General features: G+C 45.3%; 1 protein-coding gene across 2 annotated transcripts in view; it reads left to right on the forward strand.

Annotated features, from left to right (window-relative positions):
* Nucleotides 1-27,631, forward strand: part of LOC138260021 (zinc finger FYVE domain-containing protein 1-like) — a 118,231-nt gene that overhangs the window by 81,396 nt on the left and 9,204 nt on the right. For both annotated transcript variants that reach the window (XM_069208088.1, XM_069208090.1), the window contains exons 8-9: nt 532-702; nt 11,336-11,507. In XM_069208088.1, coding sequence (XP_069064189.1) covers nt 532-702; nt 11,336-11,507 — 343 coding nt within the window. The remainder of the gene's footprint in view (nt 1-531; nt 703-11,335; nt 11,508-27,631) is intronic.

Consider the following 27,631-nt stretch of genomic DNA (forward strand, 5'->3'; position numbering starts at 1 on the left):
AACGGGAGCACTCCCCTACCACCCACTAGGGGAATGGTTGTATTAACTGTAGTTCAGTCCACCTTCAGAGGAGTTATTTTCAAAAATGTAACTTTTTCGAATCATGAATAGGCAAATAGGATCCTCTCCCTCTCTGCAAGACCAAGTCAGCTCACACCAAAGAGAGATGTAGCAGTTGTGATAGGGAGTATAATCGGGAATGTATTGGCCTAACATGATTCATGATTGGTGGTTGATCTGGTAAAGTTACTTTCCAATGACTGTAAACTTAGTCACTGCGAAAAATATTCACTGCCATATTTATTTTTAAAAAATGCAGTTATAGAAGCAGATGTTCTGGAGCATCTGATTAGAGCAAATAGTGTCTCCTGGTGTGTGCGCTTGTGTAGATTTGGTATTGTCCAGAGAGCGTAACCTCTGTAGCTGCTGGCGTTGGATGTAGGAGTTTGTGTTTTTGCTTTAATATCCAGAAAACCATTAAGCAACTTTCTTCAGACATGATATCGTCTTTGTTTCTCTCATCATTCTTAGTGTGAAACTGTGTCAATGGAGAATCATAATGCCGCCCAGCGGGTTCTGGATGGTGTAACTGGCGTGATCCAGTCTCTAAATGAGTACAGTTTGGGGCCTACCCGTGCAGTGACATCTTGGCTGACTGACCAGGTGGCACCTGCCTACTGGAGACCCAATTCTCAGATAACGGTGAGCATCTGCTTCGCCACTGCTCCACTTGCGTGGACATTCCATAGCCACTGCTGTATGTGAAACTGTAATTGTTTGGGGATTTGAAATATACATATTCTTTGCCTAAACGTTTTTTGTCTGAGTGTCTTAGTGAACTGCTTGCAAAATGCATTGTCCTTGTGATGTATTTGTATTAAACAGATAAAGATGCATTGTAAAACCAATAGATAATTGTGATAATGAAATAATTTGTTTTAATTACCTATAATAAATTATACATAAAAGTAGAGTAAATAACTCTGAGAATAATGCACAATGGTGTCTTTGAATTACATTAGTCTTTATATCCCAGAACAATTACTAAGTTGTAAAAGAGGAGAGGAAAATAACAACAGCGGTAGGAAAATGAGGTGTAATAGTGCTTAAGAACAAATAAATGATTAAATATTGTATGTAACAGTGTTTGCAAACCAGCCCGTTTACATTCAGTTTCTTTGTAAACCTTTTAGTGGAATGATCTGGGACACATTTTATCTAGCAAATTATAATTTTAACCTTATTACACTTATTTACGAAACTGGAAATGTAAACAACTTTGTGCTTGGACAGCTAGTGAAGAATATCTCTCTACAAGGATGAATAATGTACAGTAGAATTCCTTCCCTTTAAATTTAGGCTTAATCAATGGACATCATAGACTGTAATCGAACATCTCATTCTTTACGGTGTGGAGACGGTGAAGGGTGCTGTGTAACCTTATATTGTCAAGCTCTGGGAAAATGAGACCTCTGGAAATTAAGCATGTGTGGCTCTTACACAGGCTCTGCAAATTTTTGACCTTCAGTGTTGGGAGCAAATGTTTATAAGTTTTTTTTTCTTTGAAGTTGTTTTCCAGCTCTAAGACCTGTTGTGACTGCACCGTTATGGCACAATGCTCCGAAACAAAAATGCCACCTGAGATTATTTTCCTCCACCATTGGGTTCGGACAATCTAGGGCTAGCTGCTCGAGAGACAACACTTCTTTGCCAGGAACTTTGGTGGAAGGTGTTGGGACATCAACCCCAGTGACCAGAAGGCACTGGCGACCTTTTTTCGGTGCTAGCCTCTAAAAACTTAACTCCATTAACTGGTCACCTTTGATGCACCTTGACCAAGGACAACTAGTGAGGCCTCAACTGGAAACCCTCAACGCCAATCAGTGTCAACAACACCAAGGATTCGGGTCGTACTCAAATGACTGTGGGTGGGTATTATGGGGAGACCTCCTTTTCAGTTCTTCCCTGGGTACAACACAAAATTTCCCTGGTCAGACCGACACAGGGATTGTAATTTGTGCTTGTCCGTCCAGCACATTAAGGCTGCCTGCATCACCTGCAAGGCCTTTCTGTGCAAAGAGACACATCTGTACAAAGAGAGAGGTACTGGGCACACCACAAAGTGCAGCTCTAGGAATCATATTTTTGCCTTGGAGGACTTCTTCAGTTAAGAGAGAGGAACCAGGCCTGTTGAGTCTTCCACTGTCCCAAGGTCACAAGAGCCTGGAGATGCCATCCTTTGAGGCCTTGGAATCAGATCACAACGAAGAGGTCCCATGGGTCCAAAAGCCAATGGGAATTCAGACAAATACCAATTCAAAGGAATTTATCAGGGGCATGGCTACCCAACGAGGTTGCCAGTGCTGGGAGGTCTACCAGGCTTAATACAATGATCTTAAGCAAACAGATAAGTCTTGAGTTGTTTCCTGAAGCTGGGTAAGTTGTAATTCAGTAAAAGAGTTAGGGGTACGGTAGGCAAAAGATGTTATCTCTCTGTTGAGGCTGTAAGGGCTTTCCAGATGATGGAGGATTCACTGCCCCTTCATGTGCTTCCCACTGTAAACTATGCAGTGGGTGTTAAACTGAATCCTTTTGTGTATGGTTATCCAGTCTACAGTGGCAAGTCCAGAGGAGGCAACCTTAAATGTAGGAATGCCATAAGGATGCGCACTGCTGCATTCTATATAAACTGAAGTTTTTTAGTAACTGAGTGGAATCCCGGATAGAGTTCCTGTAATCAAGACTGGATAATATCAAGCCATGGACCACCACTCTCTAAACAGAAACTGATTGCCAACTCAGTGTCTTCCTGAGGGCTCTTAAGAGGTAAAAACAACAGGAAGACAGCTTCTTGGCCTGAGCCCCCATGATGAGTTTGCTGCCCAGTATAACAACCAACGGTTCACGTCTAACTTGGGGGATGGACGATTTGCCAAGGAGGGGGGCACCTGAACTGATTCCAAAGTGATGGATTGTTGCCAACCACAAGAACCTCAGTTTTGTTGTCACCTAACTTCAGACAACTGGCAGCCATCCAGTTGGCAACTTGCTTTAAGCAAGAGTTATGTTGTTGTGAGGGAGTGAAGGAGACAATGATATGTGTGTCGTTCCCATTAGGCACCATAGCAGAGCCAAAGGAGTGAATGATGTCTGACAATGGACAAACATAAAGATTAACAAGCGTCCGGTTCAAGTAGGAGCCCTGGGGAATACCACACTTTAGGTGATGGATGGCAGAAAGAAATTACCCTTCACTCACTTGTAAGCTTCTGGGATTTAAAAAGGAGAGTCATTTTAGTGCACTCCAAATGATCCCGGCATTTTCCAGTCTACAAGGGTAAGAGACTGTCAAATGCTGCACTCAGGTCATGCAGAATGACAGCAGCTAAACTGGCCTCTGCGGCATCAAGGAGCACTGTTTACGTAATGCACCCTGGCCGGAAAACAGTTTGGAAAGGGTTCAGGATGTCATGAGACTCTAGAAAGTCCGAAAGGTGGTCATTAATCACTCTTTCCAGAATTGTGCTAACTCCCGGGAAGAGGGAGATGGGCCTATAGCTTTTGGCGAACTCTGGTTCCAAAGATGGTTTCTTTAGCAAAGATCTAATGATAGCGTGCTTCCCCACGTCTGGCACACTGCCACTGTCGAATGACCTACATAACCTACTGGCAATTTCTAGTAGATAGTTATAGTTAGGACCATGTTTAATCAAAAAAGCGTTTTTGACTTGCCTATATCTTTGGCACCATTTGATGAATCCTCACGGAAGTTTTCAGAAAAAGTGCCCCCGGTGATTTTTGTTGCGCATGGAAAGTTTCAGGGTGATCTGTCAAGCACGGGGAGGGGGAAGAGGGTCGCGTGAAAAAGGGGGAGGGGTCAAAAAATGTGTTCCCATGTTAATTCACATAGGAGCTTTGAACACTACTACAGCTCGAGCCGCTGGACATATTTACACAAAATTTAGCAGAAAGCTATCATTAGGTACGCCGATTGTGGTCTTTGTTAATTGGTGTAAATACATTCAGTAGTTTTCAAGAAATTAAAGGAAATCCAAATTTGTATATCTCTGGCCGCAAGTACTTGGCAAATAATGACAAGCTTGTGCAGGGAAATGCAGAGCTCTGATTGGCAGACATCACTTCAACCAGGAAGTGTTGGCAGCCATCTTGGACTCGCCTTCAGCCCAAGTTCCAGAAAAAAAAGATAAAAACGTAAAACAAGGGGCCAGGGTACAATCACGCTGACCCCTTAGCTCTGGTTCTGGGGACCCACCAGGGCTAAAAAAAAAAAAAAAAAACACTTACAAAAATCAATAAATTCCAGTGATTTCGTGCCAACATTGCCAATTTGCGGGAAAAATTTGAAAACAAAAAACAAACGTGGGCTACCACGGTCCCGGGGGTATTGACATTTTGAATGCGGGATCTATTCGAAGCAGCTCCTTGCTTGTCGGAGCAATGCCTCCCTGTAACCTTCGGTTTTTAAAGTGGAAAAAAAAATATATATATAATATTTTAGTATAGCCTTCCATGACCTCCATCCCTCCTCACATGCTCATGAGTGAACTCCAGCTAGTTTGACTTAAAAAATGCATAGAGAGAAAGTTGGGCATCAACCCAGAGCCAAGCCTCATAAGACATGAACTTCAGTCCAAGAGCAGCAGCTGTAACCGCTTGAACCTGAGAGCCTCCCTTGATAACAAGCAAGCCCTCGATGAGGACACTGAGTAATGTAAACTGTTGTCCCCATCTCAACTGTGTGATACTGCCTCAGATCACAAGCTGGCTTCGAGACTGCCACCCAAGCCTGCCCCAAAGGAACTCTAGATTCCAAGGTCTGACTCGAGCGAGGGACCAATCATCCTGCAGCTCTGGGGGTGGCAGACTCTAACCAGCCTCCTACTCCCCCCATTCCAAAAAGGGTTAGGGGCAGGGACACCAGCCCCCACCCCCAGCCCTCTCCACATTCCTCTGTACATTCTGTCCGCAGTGATTCTGACCAGGGCAGCCTGAATCTCCCTGGGAACTCTTATGAACTGATGGCTCTAGGACAAAGAAGGATCACCAGGAAGACTACCATATCAACCCTCAAGCTGACCCATACCTTGTGAATGCGTCCCCTGTCAATAACATTGCTTACTAAGATGTAATATAAAGGGCTGTACTTTTTAAAACCCCCAGAAAGGATGGGAGCTTACACCAATCTTGGACCAAAGGCTTGTGACTCAGTACACCCTGTCAAAGTACTGCTGCTTTATCACTTTGCAGGACATCATCCCGTCTGAACAAGGATTTCATGGACACCTCTACCTCAAGGACATCTAACTTTGCATCCTCATAAATCCACCCCACCATTGGTACCTGCACTTTGAGGTAAGTGGACAACACTACCAATTTAAAGCAGTGCCAGTCATAGTCGCTACAGCCCCATAACCATTCATGTCTTTCTGCATCTCGACAACTGGCTGATAAAGAGGCAGAAACAGAGAGCAGCACTTAATACATACTCAGACAGTATTGTATTTACTTCACAGGCTATGGTTCACCATTAATGCTAAAACGTCTCTTCTTAAGCCCCTATAAATTAAGCTATTTTTCAGTTCTGTTCTAAATGGTATAATAGGGAAAGCCTACCCCAATCAGGCAAGGTTGATGTTATCCCAAAAGCTGCTGCCTGTGTTCCAGAAAGGGTGTCCATTCAACAGTTTTGGTGATGATGGCTTCTCGTATTGCAGTAGTGTTGCAGGCCAGATTGCACACAGTCCTGCTTGTGAGGCAGTGGTCACCGGTGGAGAGTCATTGGGAGGACCTATTGCTGGTAAAGGTCATGAGTTCACGAACTCACGTTTGATTGAACAGCAACAACGAGTTGCTGGTCAAGCCTTTTATCATCCTGTTTCATTAAGCCACCATTACCACAGATGCCTCACTCATGATTTGGGGAGAAGATTCCAATCGTGCAACTGTATAGGGCATTACTGAAGGTAAGTAAATTGTTTGCTCAGAACATTGACATCTCGCAATGGTCCATTAGGGCAAGATTCGTAATTATATACACACACAAGATAAGTTAACATAAAATGTATCCAAGTCTGAATCATTTGCACTGTCACTAAGTGTCCTGAACGTCTGTCATGACCTCGGCAACAGTGGACCAATGTTGGGCAACCCTGTTTAGAAGGGGAGTTTAAGGCTAGCTGCACGCACTTTTAAAAATCATCACAGCAGCAGGAAACACCATCATTTACAAGTGGGGAGTAGGTATGACATCTCATAGTCTGACTTTAGTGTATTGCTACCAAATATATTTTAATGGTGTATGGGACATGTTGAAAGGTAACAGCTGATTCATCTGTTACCAAGTACTGTTTTAGTGGTTGTTACATGCATCCACAGTAGTTGGGAACTCACTTATTTGATTGCACCATTGGCAGATGCTACCTGTTCTCCCAGTCCTGCATTGTCCAGGTTGTATGCAGGGTCTGGGCCGAGAGACAGCAATGCAAGGAGAAGGCTTTTAGTGGTCACTGTCCTGGTTCTGAGATCGATATGACCTGCATAAAACGTGCTGGCACCACACACGCATACCCAGTGTGATTATCTACATGGTACCTGGATTTTGGATGATCCCCATGCAGCATTTGCTGTATGGTTATTGGTGTTCTGGAGGAAGGAGCAGAGAAGGAAGGTGGGGAGTACCATGCTACCACCGCGCTGCAGGTACACAGACCCTCCATTACCAAGCGCGGCAGTGGGATTGAGTGCAGATGATAAAACTTAGTTCAAGAAAATAAACTCTTTTTTTTTGTTTTTGTTTTTTGCTGTTGCATTAACCCCTGATGTTTGTCTGCCCATTCATGCAGTTCCATTTCTTAATCCGTAAGCAAGGTGGTGCATCCATCTAAAGGGTGGTGGAACAGTTGGGGAAGGGATAGGATTGTGTAGAAGAATTAAGTGAGGATGATAGTCTGAAAAGCCAACAATAATGGTAGTATTGTTGTAAACTTCCATTTTTATTTGCTTAACAGTTTTATGTAGTGCAGGTGCGCCATGCGGTATACTTGTGCTTTTCATAGTAACAACAACAGCGATGTAAGTGTTGGACTTTGAACAGAAAATGAAACGAACAGGAGAAGGATTAGGAGAAGGACGGGAAGATCGATTAGGAGTGGCGCATGAGTGAGAAGCGGAAGGAGAGGGAGAACAGTAGGGGATGGCTCTGATGAAAGGGGAAAAGAGGAAAGCAGCAGAGATCAGGAAGGCGTGGAGGATAGGGGAAGGTATCGTCTAGGGAAGGAGGGTGGAAAAGGAGCAAGAGGAAGGAGAAGAGGAAAGGGAGCAGGATAGTAAGGGGTAAGAGTAAGCAGATGGGAAAAGGTGGTCGAGGGGTCTGAAGTGGGAGGGGGAGCAGAGTCATGGTCATGGTAAGGCCAAGAGTGCAGGGAAAAGGAGGAGAGACCAGATGAGGAGGACAAGGGGCAGGAGGTGAAGGCAGAGAGGCAAAATGGGGAAAAGGACGAGGCAGAGAGATGGGGGGAACAGGGAATAGGGACTGAGGCTAGAGGGGAGGAAGGGGACAGGGAAGAGATAGCCAAGTGCGAGATGGAGGAGGCAGCAGGGGCTGGGGAATGAGACCAGGAGACAGGGTCAAGGGGATCAGAATGTGGGCGTACAGACCGTATGCGAGAGCAGGAGGAGGAGGAGGAGGAGTGAGCACGTGGGTAGGTGTGAAGAGAGCGGGACTGAGGAATTGCCATAAGTCATAATAGAATTCACTGCGTGACTTAATTAGATTGCCTAATGTTTTCACAGTGCTGTATAGTGACTAAATAATTTACATTTCTATTTTGTAGTGTAAAATTTAATAATAATAAAATAACGATCTCATTAGAATTCTTGCATAGGTGTCTTAGTCAAAGGGTTTTTAATTTACTGTTTAAATTCATCAGCTAGATTAACATTACCCCCACCTTTGGGTTTGGACTCAGACAGCTCTTGCTATTTGTTTAATTTCCGTTTCTGACCTGCAACATTAACTGCTTTCCCATTAGTAAGCCTTCAAGAGTTCACATGGTGCAGCTCTATTAGTTATGTACCATACACTGACAATCCCAAGACTGAGGTGTACACATGGCTATACTCGCACTGTGCACTCATTTCCCCGTGCGGAGACGTTTTAAGCCCCTTTTACAAGTAGCCGGTTTTATGCGTGATAATTATCACACCCAATACACTAAAGTATTATGTGCAGTTATAATCATCTATGCTTATCGTGCCAAAATCTGCATGTCATGATATCAACCAGTCATTTTTCATGATATATATCGTCAGGGTTGAAGAACCAGAATGTATCCATGGGTTGTGTTTTTTTTATTGCACCCAGGATGCATCAGGTGTGCCAAAAGAACGCAAAACCCATACATTTTGATGTAAACAGTAATAGGAGTTATCACACTATTGGAATCACTCAGGCCACTTATAATGAGGGCTGCTCCCATGCATGTATACTGACCGGAAACCAACAGATGGAGGGTAGAAAGGCACGTTGGCTTTTGCTGAAGTGAAGCCTGAGGGGCATCTGATTCAGACAGTAATCTCAAAAGCTCCAAGTGGTCTGTCAGATGACCTGATACTGACCTGCAACATGTACTGATATCCCGGTTTTGAGATACTTGCAGACCATGATGGGCACCATACTGTGAATTCCCAATACTCCAGCATTCTCTGATATCCCAATACTCCGGCATGAAGAATGCCCCCAATGTGCATCTGTGCCTGGACATGTACCATGCACCACTACACATGTACTGAGAGCATAAAAAAAAACTGCTAAATTCTCAATGAGCATAACACATGCCTATCTATCTGGTTGCAGAACAAGTGTCATAGGCGTGCTCTTGGGTTGACCATCACCACCGGGAAAAAAATGACTAACCAGCAGGTCTTAGTCTCCAATATGAGTACCTCAGCCTGGAGAATTAATGCATGAGCTGGAGAAAAAGTTTTGATTTGTTTCTTTGCCCATCTACAACCCCAATTTATTCTGGTTCCCGCAAAGAAAATACCACGTCAGGTATTGCATCTGCAGCCGATATCCATGTGTAATTTGAAGGCCATAAATACCAGTGCCAGTAAGCCAGATTATGAAATCCATTTCCCCACTGACGAGATACACCTAGGATGTGCAATAGATGAGCTCAAATAATCCAAGAATGGGCATTATTATGCCAGGTAAGATTACAGGTTTATGAGGGATTTGTACATTTTTGCTTGGGCCACCTTTATGCCATGTGATTACTGGCAAAGTGCACTGTATAACAAGGGTGGACAGCATCATGACTTGGATACACACACTTGCTACCATTATTTTAGGGTTTCCAGTGATACCCACAGCATTCAAAGAACAATAACTTTCTTGGAGGTTTCCCAGGGCTCAGCAGCCACTGAGTCCTTCACTCCTTGATGTCATTCAGTTGGTGCTGTAGAACACACCAAAATCGCAACGTGGGTGCTTATTAGTCAAATGCCTTTGTGTAACACTGTCAAACACCAGCACCACAGGTACAGGTGACTTTATATCTCACTTGCCATTGCGTTCCAAAGCCTATGTACTCGGGTACACCAAATAATATTCCCAAATTCAGTTATTGACCGCCGCGGTATGCTGTGTTTCATAGTAAGCCTTGCTACTGTAGGCAGCACAGAAGAAACTAAAATAAGTTATTTCTCACCCAGAAATGCAGCACCAGGATCATGGACATTGATGCTCAGCTCTGACTGCTGAGTTGAAATCAAGAGTGGTGTGTAGGGAGTGGAACATGTAAAACAACACATGCACAGTTACATAATCATACACGTACAGACAACTTTGCTCATTCAGTTATGCATATTGTAAGCCAGGCGGATTCCCCTACACTATTTGTTTGCCCATGTGGCACACCTTCGAACTGCCTCCTATGGTCCCTGGCCAGCAGCAAACTATATGATTGTATGCGACAAACTACAGTTCAACTATACTTTAGTGAAACTCCATTGCATAATGGCCACTAAAAACACTATTTCAGTAGGTCTCTTTCTGAGACCAACTTCTTCTTATCAGGTACTTCCTATTCAGAAACAAGCCCCTTTTTGTCAGATGATTTTTGTTCAGAGACTAGGCGGTCCTGTGATAAGTGTATTAATGCCTCAAACCTCCTCTGGCTTGCTTTTTGCTGTTGGATTGTTTGCTCCAGCTCTGTTCCAGCTCCTGTTCCAGCTCCTGTTCCATTCATTCTAGTCATCCTCGGAATGTGCTCCAGGCCTACTAGCACAAGCTGCAGCTTGGCATCAGTCCATATTACCATAATCCTAGTCTTACGATAGGTCAGATATTTCTCCTGCTTATCTTCAGGCTGGCCAGTTTTGCTCCAGTCCTCATTATGCTCCAGTCCAGGTTTTATTTTGGCTCTGCTCCAGTCCTGCTCTTTACCCATCTCAGCTCTAGGCCTGCTGGGTCTAGCTCTGCTGCAGTGTTGGTCTAACCCAGCCCGACAAATGTAGCCTTTCAAGAACTTTTCAGCCATTTAGATGCAGTCAGTCATCCACAATGTTTGTAGAGTAATACATGAAGGGTAATGTCTGGATCTAGGATTTTTCTTTGGTGACAGACTTGTACGTTTTTCTATTTGCTGTATGCAGATATAAAATTACCATACATTTGGAACTAAATGGTACTAAAGTGAATCAAGTCAAAACCCGATAAAGTGTCTCCTGTTCCTCCAGTATCACACCCTCACATCTATCACATCTCTGTTTTAAACTTACATACAGACAGGCTTCAGCTGTTTAAAACCCAAATGCCTCTGAGGTATTCAGGAAAGAGTGCTGTGGGAAATGGACCCTTTGCTTTCATTTAAAAAGGATGTCCGTAGATATGCCTCTTGGCCCCTCTAGAATTTGGTTCAGGCTGACTCATTTGGCACAATAATGGCACCCAGCAATGTGACTCCATGTCATCCTTCCTTTATTGTGCTCTCCACATAATTTTCCGTGCTGTCAAAGAAGCCGTTTACCCAAATAATTAATGAAGCAAAATATTGAAAATGTATATTTTTCAGAGAGCACCACTCTTCTGGTTAGCTGGGTGGTTTAATAGTTCTAATAAACATTGTCAACTAGAACGTTTTCTTCATCGAAGTGCCTTTAGATGGTATGCAGACATCTCACTTTGCCTGTAGTGCATTGTTTTTATATATATATATATAAAAAAATATATTAAGTTGCCTCCCAGCAATTCAGGTTGTTTATGCTTCATGTCTTTTATAGGACTCTTAATTATATGTACCACTCTTTATAGGAATGCTTTGGTTGTAAGAGGGCATTTGACGTAGAGGAAAGAAGACACCATTGCCGCGCGTGTGGGGAAGGATTCTGTCACATGTGTTCTAACCAGACAATGCCTGTGCCAGAAAGAGGCTGGGGCACTGCTCCTGTTCGTGTGTGCAAAAAATGCTACCAGGCAGGCAAAGGTAAGGCTCTCTATGCACTCTAGTGATTAGCTAAATATGAAAAGGGGAGTAGGTGATATAGAGCTAGGCTAATGGCCTACCTCCACCTCCTAATTTTTGGTAGATATTTATTTGGTTTCTTTTATTTGGCCGGACCATCAGTCTCCGCTGTAACTTGTTTTTCAATACTTTCCCTCCCTCACACACTGATCGCAATGCAAGTACATTAGTTTGCTTTGGAATTGTGAAAGATAGTTTTCCTTTTTCCATATTCATAAAATACCTTCCCAGCAGCACCTAAGATGGAAGTATAATGTAATAATGCATTTATATATCCCAACACAAAGGGTAACCCCAGCCTCAAAGAGAACATACTACTAATGTTCAAAGTGTTTCATCTCATCACCAGCATAATCACAACAAATATAATGTTCATGTTTTTGGTGCTGTGTAAATCTGTTCACTAATCGTCTAGTAATAACTACATACATTGGAGAAAGCTGATGCCATTTTGCACTGCCCTGTCAGTGCGTTATGGTTTTCTACTATGGGTGATATCTGGTGGAGTTGTAGATGAAGTAGTAGTATCTCACTTTAGGTGATGGTGCTTTTAGTCTGAGCAGTTCTTCTTGGGCATGTGGTATGTCTTAAGTATTCCAGAGTCACATACTGTGTATTATTTCACCATTTATTGGTTGGGATTAGTGTTTTCTTCAGTAAGCATAAATAAAAGTTTCTTTTTATCTACTTATATGTAAAGTCAAGCGTAAACCCACAATACCACAGTACGTGACCACCATTTTCAATTGTTCGTCCCTGGTGGGTTAGGGAGCAAGCAGAAGAGCTCTGGGGAAAATGTAACAAGGTGATAAATAGTTTTCGATTTCTGAAATGATAGAAGGATCTGTAATTCCACCACTGAAAGAGACTTGTTTTAATGCATAAATGTTGGTAGACCGTTTTGTACTTGGGGTCTTTATGTTTACAAGTTCCAAATTATTTAGTGGGTAAATTGTGCCATGAAAAGATCAGATACAGCACTGGAACGTCCTGAGAGAAACAAAGTAAGGGTTACTCAATAATCCCCTGTGAGTTTGGATATGAATATATGACAAAGCAGAGGCCAAACAGGGGTATCATTTAAGAATCCGTTTTAAAAAGCACTTTTTGAATTTCTTAGAGATTGGATGGTGAAAATCATACATCCATCTCACAATCGTGTCAAGGGATATATATCACATAAAGCATTAAGGATTTGAATTAAATTGAGTTTATTAACTAACTAATTCAACTCTTTAATGCTTTATATAATACATCCTATGACCCAAAGACCTTATCAAAAAGTGCTTCAGACAGACCAACTGTCGGAGCTACAAAATAATGAGACTCAAAGAGAAAGATTCCATCATTATTTTCCTCTTCAGTAATGGCACATAACAAGAAGAAAGGGGTGTATATCTTCACTGAACAGAGATGGCATTCTGTTTATAAAGAAAAAAGAAAGAAAACACCATTGAAACAAGAAATGTCGGAGACTCTGCTTCCAAAGATGATCGAGCTCATAGAGACAAAATGGAACAGACAACTCCTAAAACAAAAAGCAAACATCTTGTACTAATTGTTGAAAAAGTTTCAGAAGCATTCTGTGTTTAAGGACAAAAGGAATTCCTTGTAGCTGAAACACAGACTTTCAAAAGAAGTCTTTTGATAAGACTTTATGTTCTTACAAATTAATTCGACTTGTAAAAAGAGGTAAAGCAAAAAATCTAGAACTGACACATTTGAGGAAAAGTTTGTAAGTGCACTATGCACAGACTATACACTCAAGGAGTGAAAGCATTTATAGGATATAGATACTTTATATTTTCGGATGGAAGAGGTTTTGCATCTGGTGCCTGGAGAAACAGGCAAACCTAAGAACTTGCCAGGAAGAAATTGTATTAGTGTACAGTCATTACTGGGCTAAATTTGGCATGCATCTTGTATCTGTTAAGTTACAGTTGAATGCTGTGTGTGTGTGTGTACCTCAAATACTCTTCTTATACATGTATTTTGTATGGGCCTTGTGAGTAAAGGATTGTATAAGATCTTAGAAACATGTTTCTTCTCCCGTAAGGAAACCACCTCCTCTCTATTCTTCCTCCCCATCTCCCAGGAAACTGACTGCTGTGTTATTAAAGTTATGAAAGCCCACATTCTTAGTTTTAGCAGAAACTAGATCTCCAGCTCCTGTCCTTGAAAATGGCTTACTTAGAGGCTATTACTTAAACTTTTAAAGTGCGTTTCAGGTTTGTGCTCAGTTATCACTGATTAACATACTAGTCAAAACAAATATCTCTTCTGACTTTCTTCACACATCCATCCTTTGCGGCAGAGGAATCCTTTCGCACTTAAGATGTCAACGGCCCTTAGTGGCACTTATTAGAAAAATAGTGTTTTGTATGCATGGGACAGTTCCAACAGGACCTTCTTTCTGAAAACAAATCATACCAGATAGCGTAGTCTCCTGCAGTAATGAATGTTACCAGAGGGCCAGCAGGCAACTCCTGGATAAGCTGGAGGCTCATTAGGGTGATAACAGGTTTGGAATTTGTAGATATGCTAATTCCAAGCATTTGCATAGCCACCCCTTGGAGAGCAGTACATACCTTTGCTAAACATGGCCTTCATTGACGCTGAACAGAGCAAATACCATGGTGCAACAGGCCTCCCTGTTAAATTGTTTGCATACCAACATTCTCTTATCTTGTTCTCTGCTTAACTGTAGGTTAAGCTTGCTACTCTTTGTAATTATGTATGAATATCAGAGATAATACTTTGATAATGATTAGGAGAAATATAATACTTAGGTACTCCTGTTATCTAGTGTTGGGCTTGAACGTTTGCAAGTTGTTTTTCTTTTAAGAAATCTCTCAAGTCACAAGATGTAGTGTGATGCCTCCTCTTAGTGTGCATTGTACAATGGCACTGATTCCATCTTAAACTGTTGTTCTCCAACATCGGATTCAGATGTGCATCGGGTTGGCTCCAAGTTTGTCATGTCCTAAACACATTCTTGTTGGCCCTGTTTGATTACTTTCAATTGCATTGTGCCTCTTTTGACTCCCTGTACTTCAGTTTCCTGACATGCGAACACCTTCAAGCACCGAAGAACTTCCTTGACACCCTGGTGCAACAAGGGCCTTGTACCCCTCTTGGGGCCCAGATCAGCATCCAGGCTTTATTCACCAGAGAATGCTGCATGGGTGAGGGAATGGACACTGTTTCAGCATTGATCTTGCTCCCACTTAAAACATACCTCAGCAGACCACCACAAGGTGTGCAGCCTGTGACCTGACCATGACGACTCGTCCTGTCCATCGAGCCTTACCTTCAGATCCAAGAAAGACCATCAGGTACAGGCAACACCCAGGATACCTTCAGGGAAGAAGACCCCTGGGTGCCAAAGAACATGGACAAGACAGCCCCCCTGGTCTCCAGGTCTCGCAGCCAACACCCAGTTTGGAGACAGTGTCCCAAGGCACATCCGACACAAGGAGATGAAGGACGTCGAACTGGTGCCATAGACTGACCCTTGCACAAAGGTCATTCCCAGGGTCATGAGCATACCTGAGGCCTTTAGGATCCCAAACGACGCCAAGGTAGAGCACCTCTCCTGAGGGAGCTGAACTTTGAACCCCAAACACAGAGGCAGAGAAAAGCCAAGCCAAGGCCCACTCCTGCGTTCAGGCTCCAGTTGGCTCAGGAGAGATCTTTGGAGCTGAGCAAGACACCACCCAAAGGTGTTAACCTCCAGCCATTGAGCACAAGCTTCTTGAGGGCTAAGCACCATTGGTCCCATTCGAAACTGTGGCCAAGGTTCCATCGGCATCATTGCACCACGTCAACGACAAAAAACATTCTCAACACGGAGACCCTCATCCATGTCTAGAGCGAAACCAAAATTGATGCCTCCATTGGTGCCTTTAGACAAAGAGGTCGAGACTCTGTTTCTCAACAGGCTCCAAAATGTGCTGAATGCCAGACAGAACCACCTGCTCATCCCCGCAGTTACAGGTAAAAGCATGGAAAAATCACCTCCACCACTGCTTTCGTAACCTCTTCCTCATAAGGTGAGGCTAGCCTTTGAGGGGGAACATTTTTTTTCAAGCTGCCTTCCCTGAAGCCAGCACCAAAGAAACATAAGGACAGAGCCACCAGTCCTCTTCCTGTGCCACACAGCCCGCCTCTATCTCCAACACCACCCCTGCCTCCTCCATCTACACCATGCCCATCCACTCCACACCCCACTGCCTGAGTCACCATTGGGGTCCCCCTTTCGTAGTCAGAACCAGGTAGCCCTTATTATGGCTCTTTTGACCATCAAGACCAGCCATCAGGGCAAACCCCTACTGATGATCGCTGGGATAGCTTCAACATGGATACTCCCATGTGATACTGACCTAGACCACTGCCCAGTAAGTGCCTTCCCCCCTGATAACAGCACAGCCTAACATGAGATGATTCAGAGGGCCACAGCATTTCACAAGGTGCACATGCATATCCCTCAGGAACAGGAGAACTTCCTTGCCTTGACGCTCTTGAAATCAGAGCAGACCGTCCAGTTCCTTCCCATGCTGAAGGGCATGCTAAAATCTGCACCTGACAATTTTAAGGAGCTTGTCAAAGCAAAAGTAGTAACTCTGAGGGTCAAAAAAAAGTTCTCACCCTCTCCTAGTTACCCAAAGTACATCAAGGGGGAGGTTCCACCTTAATCTGTGGAGGTCCACACGGCCCTCAAGCGCGCCTCTGCCCAGCCCACCAGCAATTACACCCTCCAGAAAAGGAGAGCAAAAAGATTGATACACCAAAGACGAGGGTGACAGTCAGAGCAGCAGCCATTTGGCAGATAGCCAATTTAGTAGCACATCTCTAACAATGTGATATGGTGCTGTGGAAGAAGGTGAAAGAGCTCATTAAGCATCACCCAGAGCCATACAAAGAGGGGAAGAGAAGTTACTGTCTGAATGCAAACTCATCTCTAATGCAAGCATACGCTGCATGTTAGCTGCTGTAGATAGAGCCTTTAAAGGTATCAGTGAGTGTCATTCTTCGATGTCAAGCCTAGCTCCATATCTCCAGGTCCCACCCCAGCATGAGCAGCATCTCCTCAACCTCCCATTCGACAGAGATCACCTTTTCAGGCCTCATGTTGACGACATGCTGGTAAAAATCAAGAAAGATATGGACACAGCAAAGTCCACTGGGACTCTCCAGGCCATGACTTAAAGGATTTTTTTTTTCATTTTATGGCATTGACTGAAAGTACAAACCAACAAAAGAGCAGCCAAGGTAAAACTCCAGGCTAACTATAACTAAATTGAACATAACAGTTCCACTCAGACTTTAACCAGGGAAATACACGCATCAGCCGCAATCATATCTGTTTATAAGGAGAACTCCACATCAGGCATGTCAAGGGTCTGCACAGCAGTATGCGGACCACCAGTGTTCCAATAACATGGCCCTACCCCGCCCCTGATTCCACGCCATATAAGCCAAATGAGGTGGTGCAGTCATTACTGGGGGTTGATGGGTTCACCAGTTCCAGCAGAGGCATGTTGTGCCAGCAAGTATGACAATAGCGGGTCCCAAATGTCCTTATGGAGAGAGTTTATCGGCATCAACTCTCGGTATGCTTTGAGTGGTTCCTGGCACAGCACGCGTCTTGAACCACTCAGCCAGTCGAGTCGCAGGAAACTGACCCCAATGGATAGCCACTCTACACTTAGCCAATAACAACATAGCAGTAAGTTTGCGCATAACGGAAGGTGTGTCCTTGACATAACCAAGCAGCGCAACCACCGGGTACCGTTGGAGCTCGCAGTCCGTAATCTGCTTAATGGTATTAAAGATGTTGTCCCAGAAGCGCGCAACTCTATGGCACTCCCACACCAAATGTACGAATGTAGCATCAGACTCCGTGCACTGCCAACAATGCGGATCTTCGAGTAATCCTATCCCGTGCAGTTGCACCGGGGTACTGTACCAGCAGTGCAGGTATTCAAAATGAATAAGACAGAGCCTGTAATTCAAGGATAAGGCCGGGACTGAGAGCAACAGTAGCACTATGGTTCTTCGCTGATAGGGGTTACCAAGTCAGCCGCCTGCCCTAGAGGCGTACGAAACGGTGCAGTCACCTGCATTGTCGGGTTTAAGCGTATAATGAGCTGACGTGGCAATGGGTTGGCAAGTATCTCTTCCAGTGTGTGGAAAGTCGGAGGGGCAGCTGGGAAGGTGTCACGTGTAGCACACAGAGACGCCCGCAGCTTGTGTTAAGTGAGGCTATCTAGTGGTGTGGACGTGGGGTAATCAGATACCCTCCTCAGGGAAATTAACTTATCCTCTGGATAGGCATCCCCAAAGGTCGTCAGCTGCAACCTTCAAAGGTGACTGCAGGTGCCTGTGTCTTCAATTACAGCAGTCAGAGAATAGGATATAAGAGACACCACTGGAGCATACAGGCGATTAACTCCCACCCACTAATGCAACTTTTCTCAGACCCAGACAGTGCAAACCACAGTGTCAACCTGAGTGTGTGGGCATTTAGGAGGGAGATACAAAGTACCCCGTAATGGACAGTGGGCAACGTGGGTCTGTGTGCAGCTGTAATTGCGCAGGATGCAGCCAGAAGTGGGTGAACTCTGCCTGTGGCCATTAGAAGTATAAATTCCTATCAGGGGCACAGAGCCCACTCTGCTCAAAAGGAAGCATCCTCACCTCCCATGCCACCCTGAGGTGTCTCCCAGCTCAAACCAATACTACAAGAAGGGAGTGAAGGCGCCGGCAAAAGTGAGCCGTCAGTGTAGGGGGGAGGTTAATGAAAAGGTATAGTAACTTAAGGAAGACTACCACTTTAGCTCCATCAAATGAGGAACAGTGGAAGCCTCATCCATGTGACCGCTCAGTCCTCCAACCAGGTTATCAACTAGATGTAATTTTCATGCCAGAGGACATCTAGGTCACGACTGAGCCAAATTCCCAAATATTTAACCGGGTATACCGCCCACACCAAGGGAAACTCTGACCCAAAGGCCCACCTGGAGGATGTAAGCGGGACTATCATAGACTTTGATCAGTTGATGGTTATAGCAGCAGAGTCTCCAGATTGTGTTATCTCCTGTATAGGAGGATCTAGGTTAAATTGCAGGTCTCAGAAAAACAAAGCAACATAGTCATCGTACATAGAAACTAATATCCACGGGGGCCTGGGGACGCAAGCCCATGATGTGCATGATGGCGCAACCGAGTAGCTAAGGGTTCCATCACAGCCGCAGAAAGAGTGGTGCGGCAGCGGGCAGCTCTGCTGCGTTCCTCGGACAATCGCATTAGGCGGAGAGACCATTCCATTAACCCTAAGTTGCGCCACAGCAGTATATAAAATATCTTGATCGACTGCAAAAAGGTGCCACCAAAGCCAAGTCGAGCCAAGAGGTAACAACAAATAGGTCCGTTGTAATGAATCAGATGCTTTGGTAGTGTCCAAGAGCGCTGTTGCTGTTCATAGGTTGGATTTAACTGTATGTAGAAGGGCAAAGAAGGTTTGCAGATTGTGCACTGTTGATCGGCCCGGCACAAAGCTAGGTTGGTCAGGACAAACAACGGGCAGCAAAAGTGGAAGGAGACAAGAGGCGATCAGCTTCACCAATATTTTATAATTAAGGTTGATCATCGAATAAGGGACAGTATGAGTCGCGGATCTTTCTTGGGGTTGAAGATGGTAACAATGAGTGCCTCCCGAAGGGAAGGCAGAAAGATCCAACCCATCAAGTAGTACATGGCTAAAAGATGGGGGGCAAGGAGAGGAGCATATTGCTTATAGAAAGCTGCGGTGAGACCATCCAAACCCAGCGCCCAGTCGCCGCAATGCCCAATGATTCGGATTAACTCCTCTGCGAAGGCTCATCAAAGTACTGGCGATGCCCATCCTTCAGCCGCAGCAGCTGCATAAAGTAAAGATAGGCTGTCAGGGCAAACATGTCCAGCGGTAGGGACGCTGTATACAGAGTATAGTAAAAACGGGTCATTACATGCTGCATAGCTTGTACCCCAGCATGAACAGTCTATTGGTCGCCCACTACCTCCATGATGTGGTTGATCATTCAGGTTTTCCTAGCAGGCCAGCCAACCTCTTACCTGCCCTGTTACTCTTCCCCTAGCACAGGCCTCCCTTCCAAAGTAGTGTGTTTCGTGCACAGCTGCTTGACCATACTCTAGGAGCTTACCACTTATATCTGCTAGTTTTTCTTTATATCGTTAGTTGCAAACAACTGTAGCTTCAGAGCCCTTATGTCGGATGGTTCTAAGCGCACAATCTCTCCCTGCAGCCCCTTAAGAGCTCCAGCTTGCTTGGAAATGCATGCTCCCCTTATCAGTACCTTAAACGCCTCCCAAAGTGTGGTTGGAGACACTACCAACTGCTTCTTCTGCTAGAAGTATTCAACTATTGCAGTCGTAATTTCTTCCCAAAAGACCTCATGAGGAAGGCGGTGAGAGAGAAGTCTTGAGGTGAAGGCTTGTGAGTGCAGCTCCAGAGGGACAACGATCAGCAAGACAGGAGCCTGATCGGATAGTGTCCTGGGGAGGTGGGCGATCGCAGCCGTCCAATTGACTACATCTTTGGTAACAAGGCAGTAATCAGTGCAATATCATGTGTTATGTGTTGGCCGTATGCACGTGCCCTCTGCGCTGGATGCAAAAGTTCAATAAGGTTATTATCTGCCATAATAGACGCAAACTGCGCAGCAGCCCCAGGGTGCAGGTGTCTGAATTCACTAGATCTATCTGCTTGCGCATCCAGAACTAAATTAAAGTCACCACCCAACAGCACTACCCCACCACCCATAGTGCCAATCAATTGCCAGACCTCAACAAACAACACAGGTCCATCAACCAAAACCAAAAATAATGGGTGCCCCTGCAGAGTGCCTACCAAAATGACAAACTGGCCTGGGGAGTCATAGAGTGCATGTCCTGTGTGCCTGGACGAGTAAGGTACTGCTACCCTGCGCGCATAGTTGAAGTAATGGGTGACATGGAAATCAGCAATCCAGCCAGTTTGCAAGCGCTCCCTTGTCAAGTCAGACAGGTGTGTCTCTTGCAGTAGACCGGTATCAATATGATGCTTCTGCAGATATGCCAGCACATGCTGTGCCTTATAGCAATTGTTTAAACCCCTAATGTTCCAGGTTAAACATTTAATCCAAGGCATCTGATTTTGGGGGTGACAGGACATAAGCCTAGGCCAATGAGCATTCAGCAAATGAGTGCAGTGGTGTAATGCTGTGTGTTGGAAAAGAAAAAAGACAGAACAGTAAACAGTGCATATTATCGCCGACTACACCAGCCACCTACCCACCCACTAGGGTCACCCTGTTGAGCCAAATTCCCCTCATCCCTTCCCCCAAAGTAAGGGCAATGGTCCATAGCACAACAATATAGGGAAATATCCCAAAGAGGGGAACAAGAGGTCCCAACATACCCCTCAACCATGTAGTGCCTGAGTGTCCGGTGAGAGTAGATGAAAGGGCATTCAAATATGAGGAACCAATCGTCCCCACCACTTCTCCAGGCAGAGCAGTCCTGTCAGTACGCCTCAGTGACCCCCCACCCCCCCAACAGAGTAGACCAGCACAACCGCTTGCAGTTGGTTAGCCATTATTTCTGAGGTGGCAAACACAAGATAGAGTAGCGGACTTGGATGGGGGGAGGTCCATGCTGCGAACAAATCTACTGGTAGCCTTAAAATCAGTAAAATGGTATGTTTTCCCATGATGTAGGATCCGCAGCCTGGCTGGGTAAAGCAGTGTGTAAGTGGCGCCAACTTTTTGCAAGGACATTTGTCCGGGAGGAACTCATGCGGGGCAGTCTGCACAGTCACTGTCAAATCAGGGAAAAAGTGTTTCTATGATACTTCCGGGGCCGGCATTCCCGCTACAGCACTGTGTCATTGTCCTGGTATTTCAAAAGGGGCAGACGCGCACCTACGGCGCATCCACCCTCTCTACCATAACCACTGGGGAGAGGTCATCTCCAAACAAGGATCCCAACATTGTTTCCACGTCAGTCTCCATCCTTTCCATTGATTCGGACGACCTAGAGTTCTCCAATTATTGCGACACAGCTGCACTTCAAGGTCTTCATTTTTATTTTTTAACGACATCAAGCTTTTTTTTTTCCATACTAAACAACTGTTAACCAGCAGCAGCTTGGGTATCCTCTGCATCAGACGTGTGCCATTCAAACTGGTCAAGGCGTTCTTTGTGATTTTCAACCTTTATCTTTCAGATGATCAAAACCGTCCACAAGATATAGAGGCCTCATGGTATGACAGCCCGCATGGTGTGATATCTATATCCTTAGGACTGTGACTAAGAGCTGTAGGGCCTGCTAATACCCCTGAGAATTTCTCCATTGCCAGGTGTGGGAAAGTGAGATGGGCCATACAGGCTACAATCGGAAGGGTCACAGGAAATGGAGCATGTTCCCCGGCTGATAGGATCCATAGCCTGTGAGTCGCTTTCAGGTGAATGCTAGATGCTTGTGTACCAGAGGAGGCGCCGTGGAAAGTGGGGACCTGATTGGGATCCTTGAAGCATTGACATTAGTCCCTGACAGGGCGTAGCAGTCACTGGAGACCAAATTCCCCTGACTCGGCCCAGAACAGTGTTGTGTTGAGTGAACCGAGCCTGCGGCAGAGGTGAAGAGAGCCAGGCTTGGTTGGACTGGTGGTGGCTGGGGGGCGCTGTTGCACCGTGAATTGACCTGTTGTTATTGAGTTGTCAGTAGGAGAATTGGAGGGGGCTGAGTTGCAGCAGCACTGAGAACACATCCACAGGTGCACTGTGAGGGGGACTTGCCCCCAGGATTCAGGATTTGATGTGGAGATTTTGAAGTTGATTATGCTAGCTATTGGTGCAGTGGCGGGCGTTTGCTTCTGGCTAGTACACAAAAGTCCCATTAGCTGCTAACTATGGGGAAGGATAAGGGGACGAAACCAGCTCAGGTCACCAGAACTGACTAATACACTGTGACACTGCCGGAAACTATGCCGACGCATCAGGTCAATGGGCCACCCAGAACTTCTGGCTGAGATACAGGGCTCCCAAGATGCGTTGGAAGGGAAAATGAACTCGATGGCTATGGAGATTAATCACCTGCCCCTGGACCTCGGAAAGATGGTGGAACGGACCACAGCGGTCAAACAGGACGTTAACACTCTTAAAAAAATAACAAATAAAAAAAGGTAACATTGCTGAAGGCCATGGTCAAAGGGCTAACATGCAGTGCCAGGCACACAGACAAACGCCTGGAAGGTGCTGAGGGTCATGCTTGGCTTTTCAATTACCGCAATGCTATCCTTCAACATGTTTGCACCCTCAACGCCCCTGCCGATATAAAGACAAATTTTCATTTACCCTGATTGCACACACCACGTCCAGATGATGCACAATAACTTTTTAGCTGTAAAAGGGCAGTTGTGAGACCGCAGTGTCAAATAAAGCCTGTTGTTCCCTACCAAACTGTGTATATAGTATGATGGCCGTGTCCACTTTTATAAATCCCCACATCAGGTACTGGAGTGGCTGGACACGTTGGGACAGAAAGGTAGTGCTGGTATTACAAGTCGACATGAATCTCGGAAGGGAGTGGTGTGGCACTCAGCCCCCAGTTGGAAGACATCGGAAACTGCAGAAGAACAGGAGGACCCAGTGACGAATTGAATTTTTTGTTGCCCGGAGTGCACTCTTAGTTTGGAGATGCTGGGATTATTGGACTGGAGTGCCTTTTCACATATAAGACTGGTGCCTGACATCCTGAGTCACAGTACGGAAACTGGATAGATTTCACAACGAGTGTCCACGGTGTTGGGTGGAGGGGTTTCTTGAGTAGTTTTAATTTAGGCTTCGACGTCATGTCTGGAGATTGTGCCCTGATGGGCCACTCTCATGGGGTCTGTCCTAGATCGGATTTCTACACCGGGCAAGACAAGCAGGTCTGGGTGGGTCCTGCAGATCTGACGTTATTATCACAATCTATGCATTTCAAACTCTGTGTGCCTGTTAATTTTTTATACTTTATGAGGAGAATTTGCGGCGACGCCCTGGGGAGGACAAGGTACATTTGGAAGCTACATTTGATATAATTCATAGAAATTACTTGTAAGATGCTATATTCAACTGCTCTGTGGCGGGTTACAATCATCTTGTGGTCTGCTGCATGCCTGTGTATGGCCTGCGAATCGGCGGTGACACTGCTTCCTGTCCTGTACTACACTTAGTACTTTCTTTAGTTGGTAATTGGTAATACCTCTGAGTGTCTTTTGGGAATTGGACAAGCTCCTGGTGGACTTACTGTGGGCTGGGAAAAGGTGCAGGGTGTGGTACGCCACACTGAGTTTGAACTGAGACAGAAGTGGCATGGAAGTACCAGACCTTGAAATGTATTATCTTGCATTCCACTTACAGCATGCTGTGCACTTGTTTGATGATAAGTCCAATTGGAAAAAAAACCCTATTGGCTGGCTCAATAGGGGAGTAAGACTTGGGAGCCCCACTGCGGCGGGATAATGGCATGTCTGGAGCAATGCCACACATACCGACAGTGGTGTGCAAGCTCTGGGAGTGGGTGCAGTGCTAGTAGTGCTCTGCAGGGCGCCATATGCACGAGAGCTAAAGATCTGGAAAATCTGACCTTTTTCACAGATTGAACGATCCATGTCCCTGGCCTGTTGGTGAGAGGGAGGCTGTTTCACCTGGGTGGCCTTATATCCTTCTGACTGGTTTGTCACTATTCAGGAGGTGACAGAGACTTTTGGGTTGGGGACAGGTAATTTCCTTCAATATGCCAAGATGGCAGTCACTGCGTGAAACATTTGGCCAGGATTCCCGGTTGTCCCTGAGTCTACTCAGACGCTTGTGGCACTGCTAACCCTAGCGAGATGCCAGAGAATTATTACTAATCTGTATCACACCCTGCGAACAGACAGGCCCAGGCACCCCTCAAAGTGGATGCAACGTGGCAGTGGGTCTGAGAGTTCCCAATCACGGTAGAGGAGTGGGTTAGGGTTCATGGAGGAGTGCGGGAGGTCTCTGCTAACACATGGTTTAAGCTCACTCAGTATAATGTAGTGCATATTAGATACCTCTCACCCAAACACCTACCCTATGATATACCCCTCTAGGAGTGCAGGATGTACATGCTGGGTACACAGCAGCAGAATTCTTTCACATTGTATGGGGCTGCCCACAGAAAGTTTGTTACTGAGATGTGGTACTGAGACACCTACATAACACTAAAAGATGGGCGACACCTAGTGACCTGAAAAAGTGCTTGCTGGGGTTGGTACCTGCTCAGAAAAATAGGAAGCTTAGTAGGAAATTTCCAGTCCTTGGATTGACTGGCCAAATGACAAATAGCCATTAGGTGGCTGAGCCCGAAGGCTCTCCTGACTCTAGACTTGCTGCATGACGTGACTGAGTGGGCTGCAGCGGAGGAAGCCAACATGAAAAAGTAAGGCAAGATGATAGGCTGGCAGATGACCATGATACGCAACCTTGATATTACCGACCCTGCTGCTTTCGCAGCGACAGAGTGTGAGTGACGACATGCCTGACCAAGTATAGCGCTCCTGATGTATGATAGGGATGCAGTGGCATCGATAAGAATTAGGGACTTAACGACCAACACTTGAGGGTTACTGGGGCTACTTGACATTGGGCACTCGCAACATTCACCTTATGGCGAAGCATCTCTCTGCGATGGACAACACCTTTCTGTACCTGCTCAGAAGGACAGATCAACAAACCTATGAATGGGAACCCCACTTCCAGGTCCTACACAGGTACTTCCAGTTCCGGGGCACTCCACTGATAGAACTGTTTGTCACCCCACAGAACGTAAAATGATCAAACTTCGTCTCTCAAGTAACCACACCCACAGTAGACGTGCAATGCACTATGGATGAACCAGTCAGGGATATCTACCTGTGCTTTCCACCTCTCACGCTGCTTCCTTATGTATTAAGAGAATTAAGGTAAATATTAGTAACACTCTCATACTTGTAGCCTCAACCTGGGCCAGACAGCCCCAGTAGTCTCTCCTAGAAATGTCAGTCAGTCCTCACAAAAGTCTCCTGCACTGAACAAACCTTCTCACTCACAGGCAAGGCTGAGTAGGGCATCAAGACACCAGACAGCTCAACCCTGTGAGGTGGCACCCTGAGTTCCTAGAATCTGGTTACTTCAGCCTTCCCCAGGAATGTATGTCCATCTAAAAGGAAGCTTTACAGCATTCAACGTGGGCTTCTTATGCCGCAAAACGGAAAAGGCTCGTTCACACTACATTTCAAAGAACTGAGACCCGGTAAAGCCTGCTATACGTGACATTATCACCTATCTTTTGCATTTGTTAAAAGCTGGCCTCGCTTACACCTCTATTCGCCTACCTTAGGCCACAGTTCCAGTCTACATGCAGAACAGGGAGCACTAATGCCTCTTCAGAATAACAGTTGTTAATGCCTTCATGGAGGGCCTCAAGAGAGTGATACCTCTAGAGTGCCTCCTCCTCCTGTGTGGAATCTCAGAGTAGTCCTCACCAAGCTAATGTGACCCCCTTTTGAAACTATGCATTCATGCCTCCTCCATTTCCACGTATAGAAGGTGGCCATCTGGGTGGCAATATTTTGCTGAGACATGTTAGCGAACTGCAAGTTCCTACTCTTCAAGAACAAGAGCCCTTTTTTCCAGGACTACAAGGATAGGATTCTTCTGAGAACTATTCCTAAGGACCTCCCTAAGCAATTATTACCCTTCCACCTTAACCAAACCATTGACCTCCCAGTCTTCGTCCTTCAATCAGATTCCGTTGTGGGGAGAGCACTGCACACATTGGATTTCAAAAGAGTTCTTATTTAGTTCATTGACAGGACTAAACCGTTCTATTAATCGGATCAGTTCTTTGTCTCCTTTGTGAAGCCATACCATCTCCAAGCCAGTCATAGTTAGACAGAAATTCAAATGTATCCAAACCTGCTGTCTTAAAGCAAACAGAGTTTTACCTGTTCCGCCAGTGGTTCAATCCACCCTCAAAAAAGGAGCAACCATGGCCTACCGAAGAAAAATCTAAATCCCACATTGGATATTTGTACGTCTGCCACCTGGTCAACACCACACACCTTTACCTAGCAATATTGTGTGGACATCTTAGACTATCAACTGGACATGGTGCGCTGGATGGTGTTAAGGACCTTAGGGCCAGATGTAGGTAAGTATGGTTTTGCGACTTGCAATTTGCGAGTCATAGCGACTCGCAAATTGCAACTCGCAAAACCAAATGCAGAAAGGTGTCTCAGACACCTTCGGCGACTCGCTATGGGGTCGCAAAGACCCACCTCATTAATATTAATGAGATGGGTCGCAATTTGCGAACCCATAGCGAGTCTGGGCACTCACGGGGATGGTGGCCTGCTGGAGACAGCAGACCACCATGTCCGTGACTGCTTCTAAATAAAGCAGTTTTTTTTTTCAAAGTGTAGCCCGTTTTCCTTAAAGGAAAACGAGCTGCACTTAGAAAAAAAAACCGAAACATTTTGTTTCGGATTTTTTCAGGGCAGGTAGTGGTCGCTTTTGCGGTCGCAAATGGAATTGCATAGCATTTCGAGTCGCAAATAGGAAGGGAACACCCCTTCCTATTTGCGAGTCGGAAATGCATTTTGCGAGTCGGATCCGACTCGCAAAATGCATTTCTACATAGCAAAGAGGCATTTGCGCCTCGCAAACGGCGATTTTCGCCGTTTGCGACTCGCAATCTCTTTGCTACATCTGGCCCTTAGTTCGGACATCTGCATCACTGACACTTTAGCCATTGCTTCTGAAGGGCACTGCTTTATTCTGTGCTAAGCATGTGTATCTACAGTCGCAGAACGGAAAATGCCTTGTACCGTGTAAGCTTCTGTTTGTAGCGTGTTCAAATGTGCCCAGCCTCCTCTGTGAAAGCCTGTGTCTTATGCATCTCTCTTACTGTGTTTTACTGCACAGTGCGTTTCACACATCTTACCTACATCCATACATGTTCTCACCCTCTATGTTTAAAATGAAGTTGGTGCC

Source organism: Pleurodeles waltl, chromosome 9 (assembly GCF_031143425.1).
Source record: "Pleurodeles waltl isolate 20211129_DDA chromosome 9, aPleWal1.hap1.20221129, whole genome shotgun sequence".
Lineage (NCBI taxonomy): Eukaryota > Metazoa > Chordata > Amphibia > Caudata > Salamandridae > Pleurodeles > Pleurodeles waltl.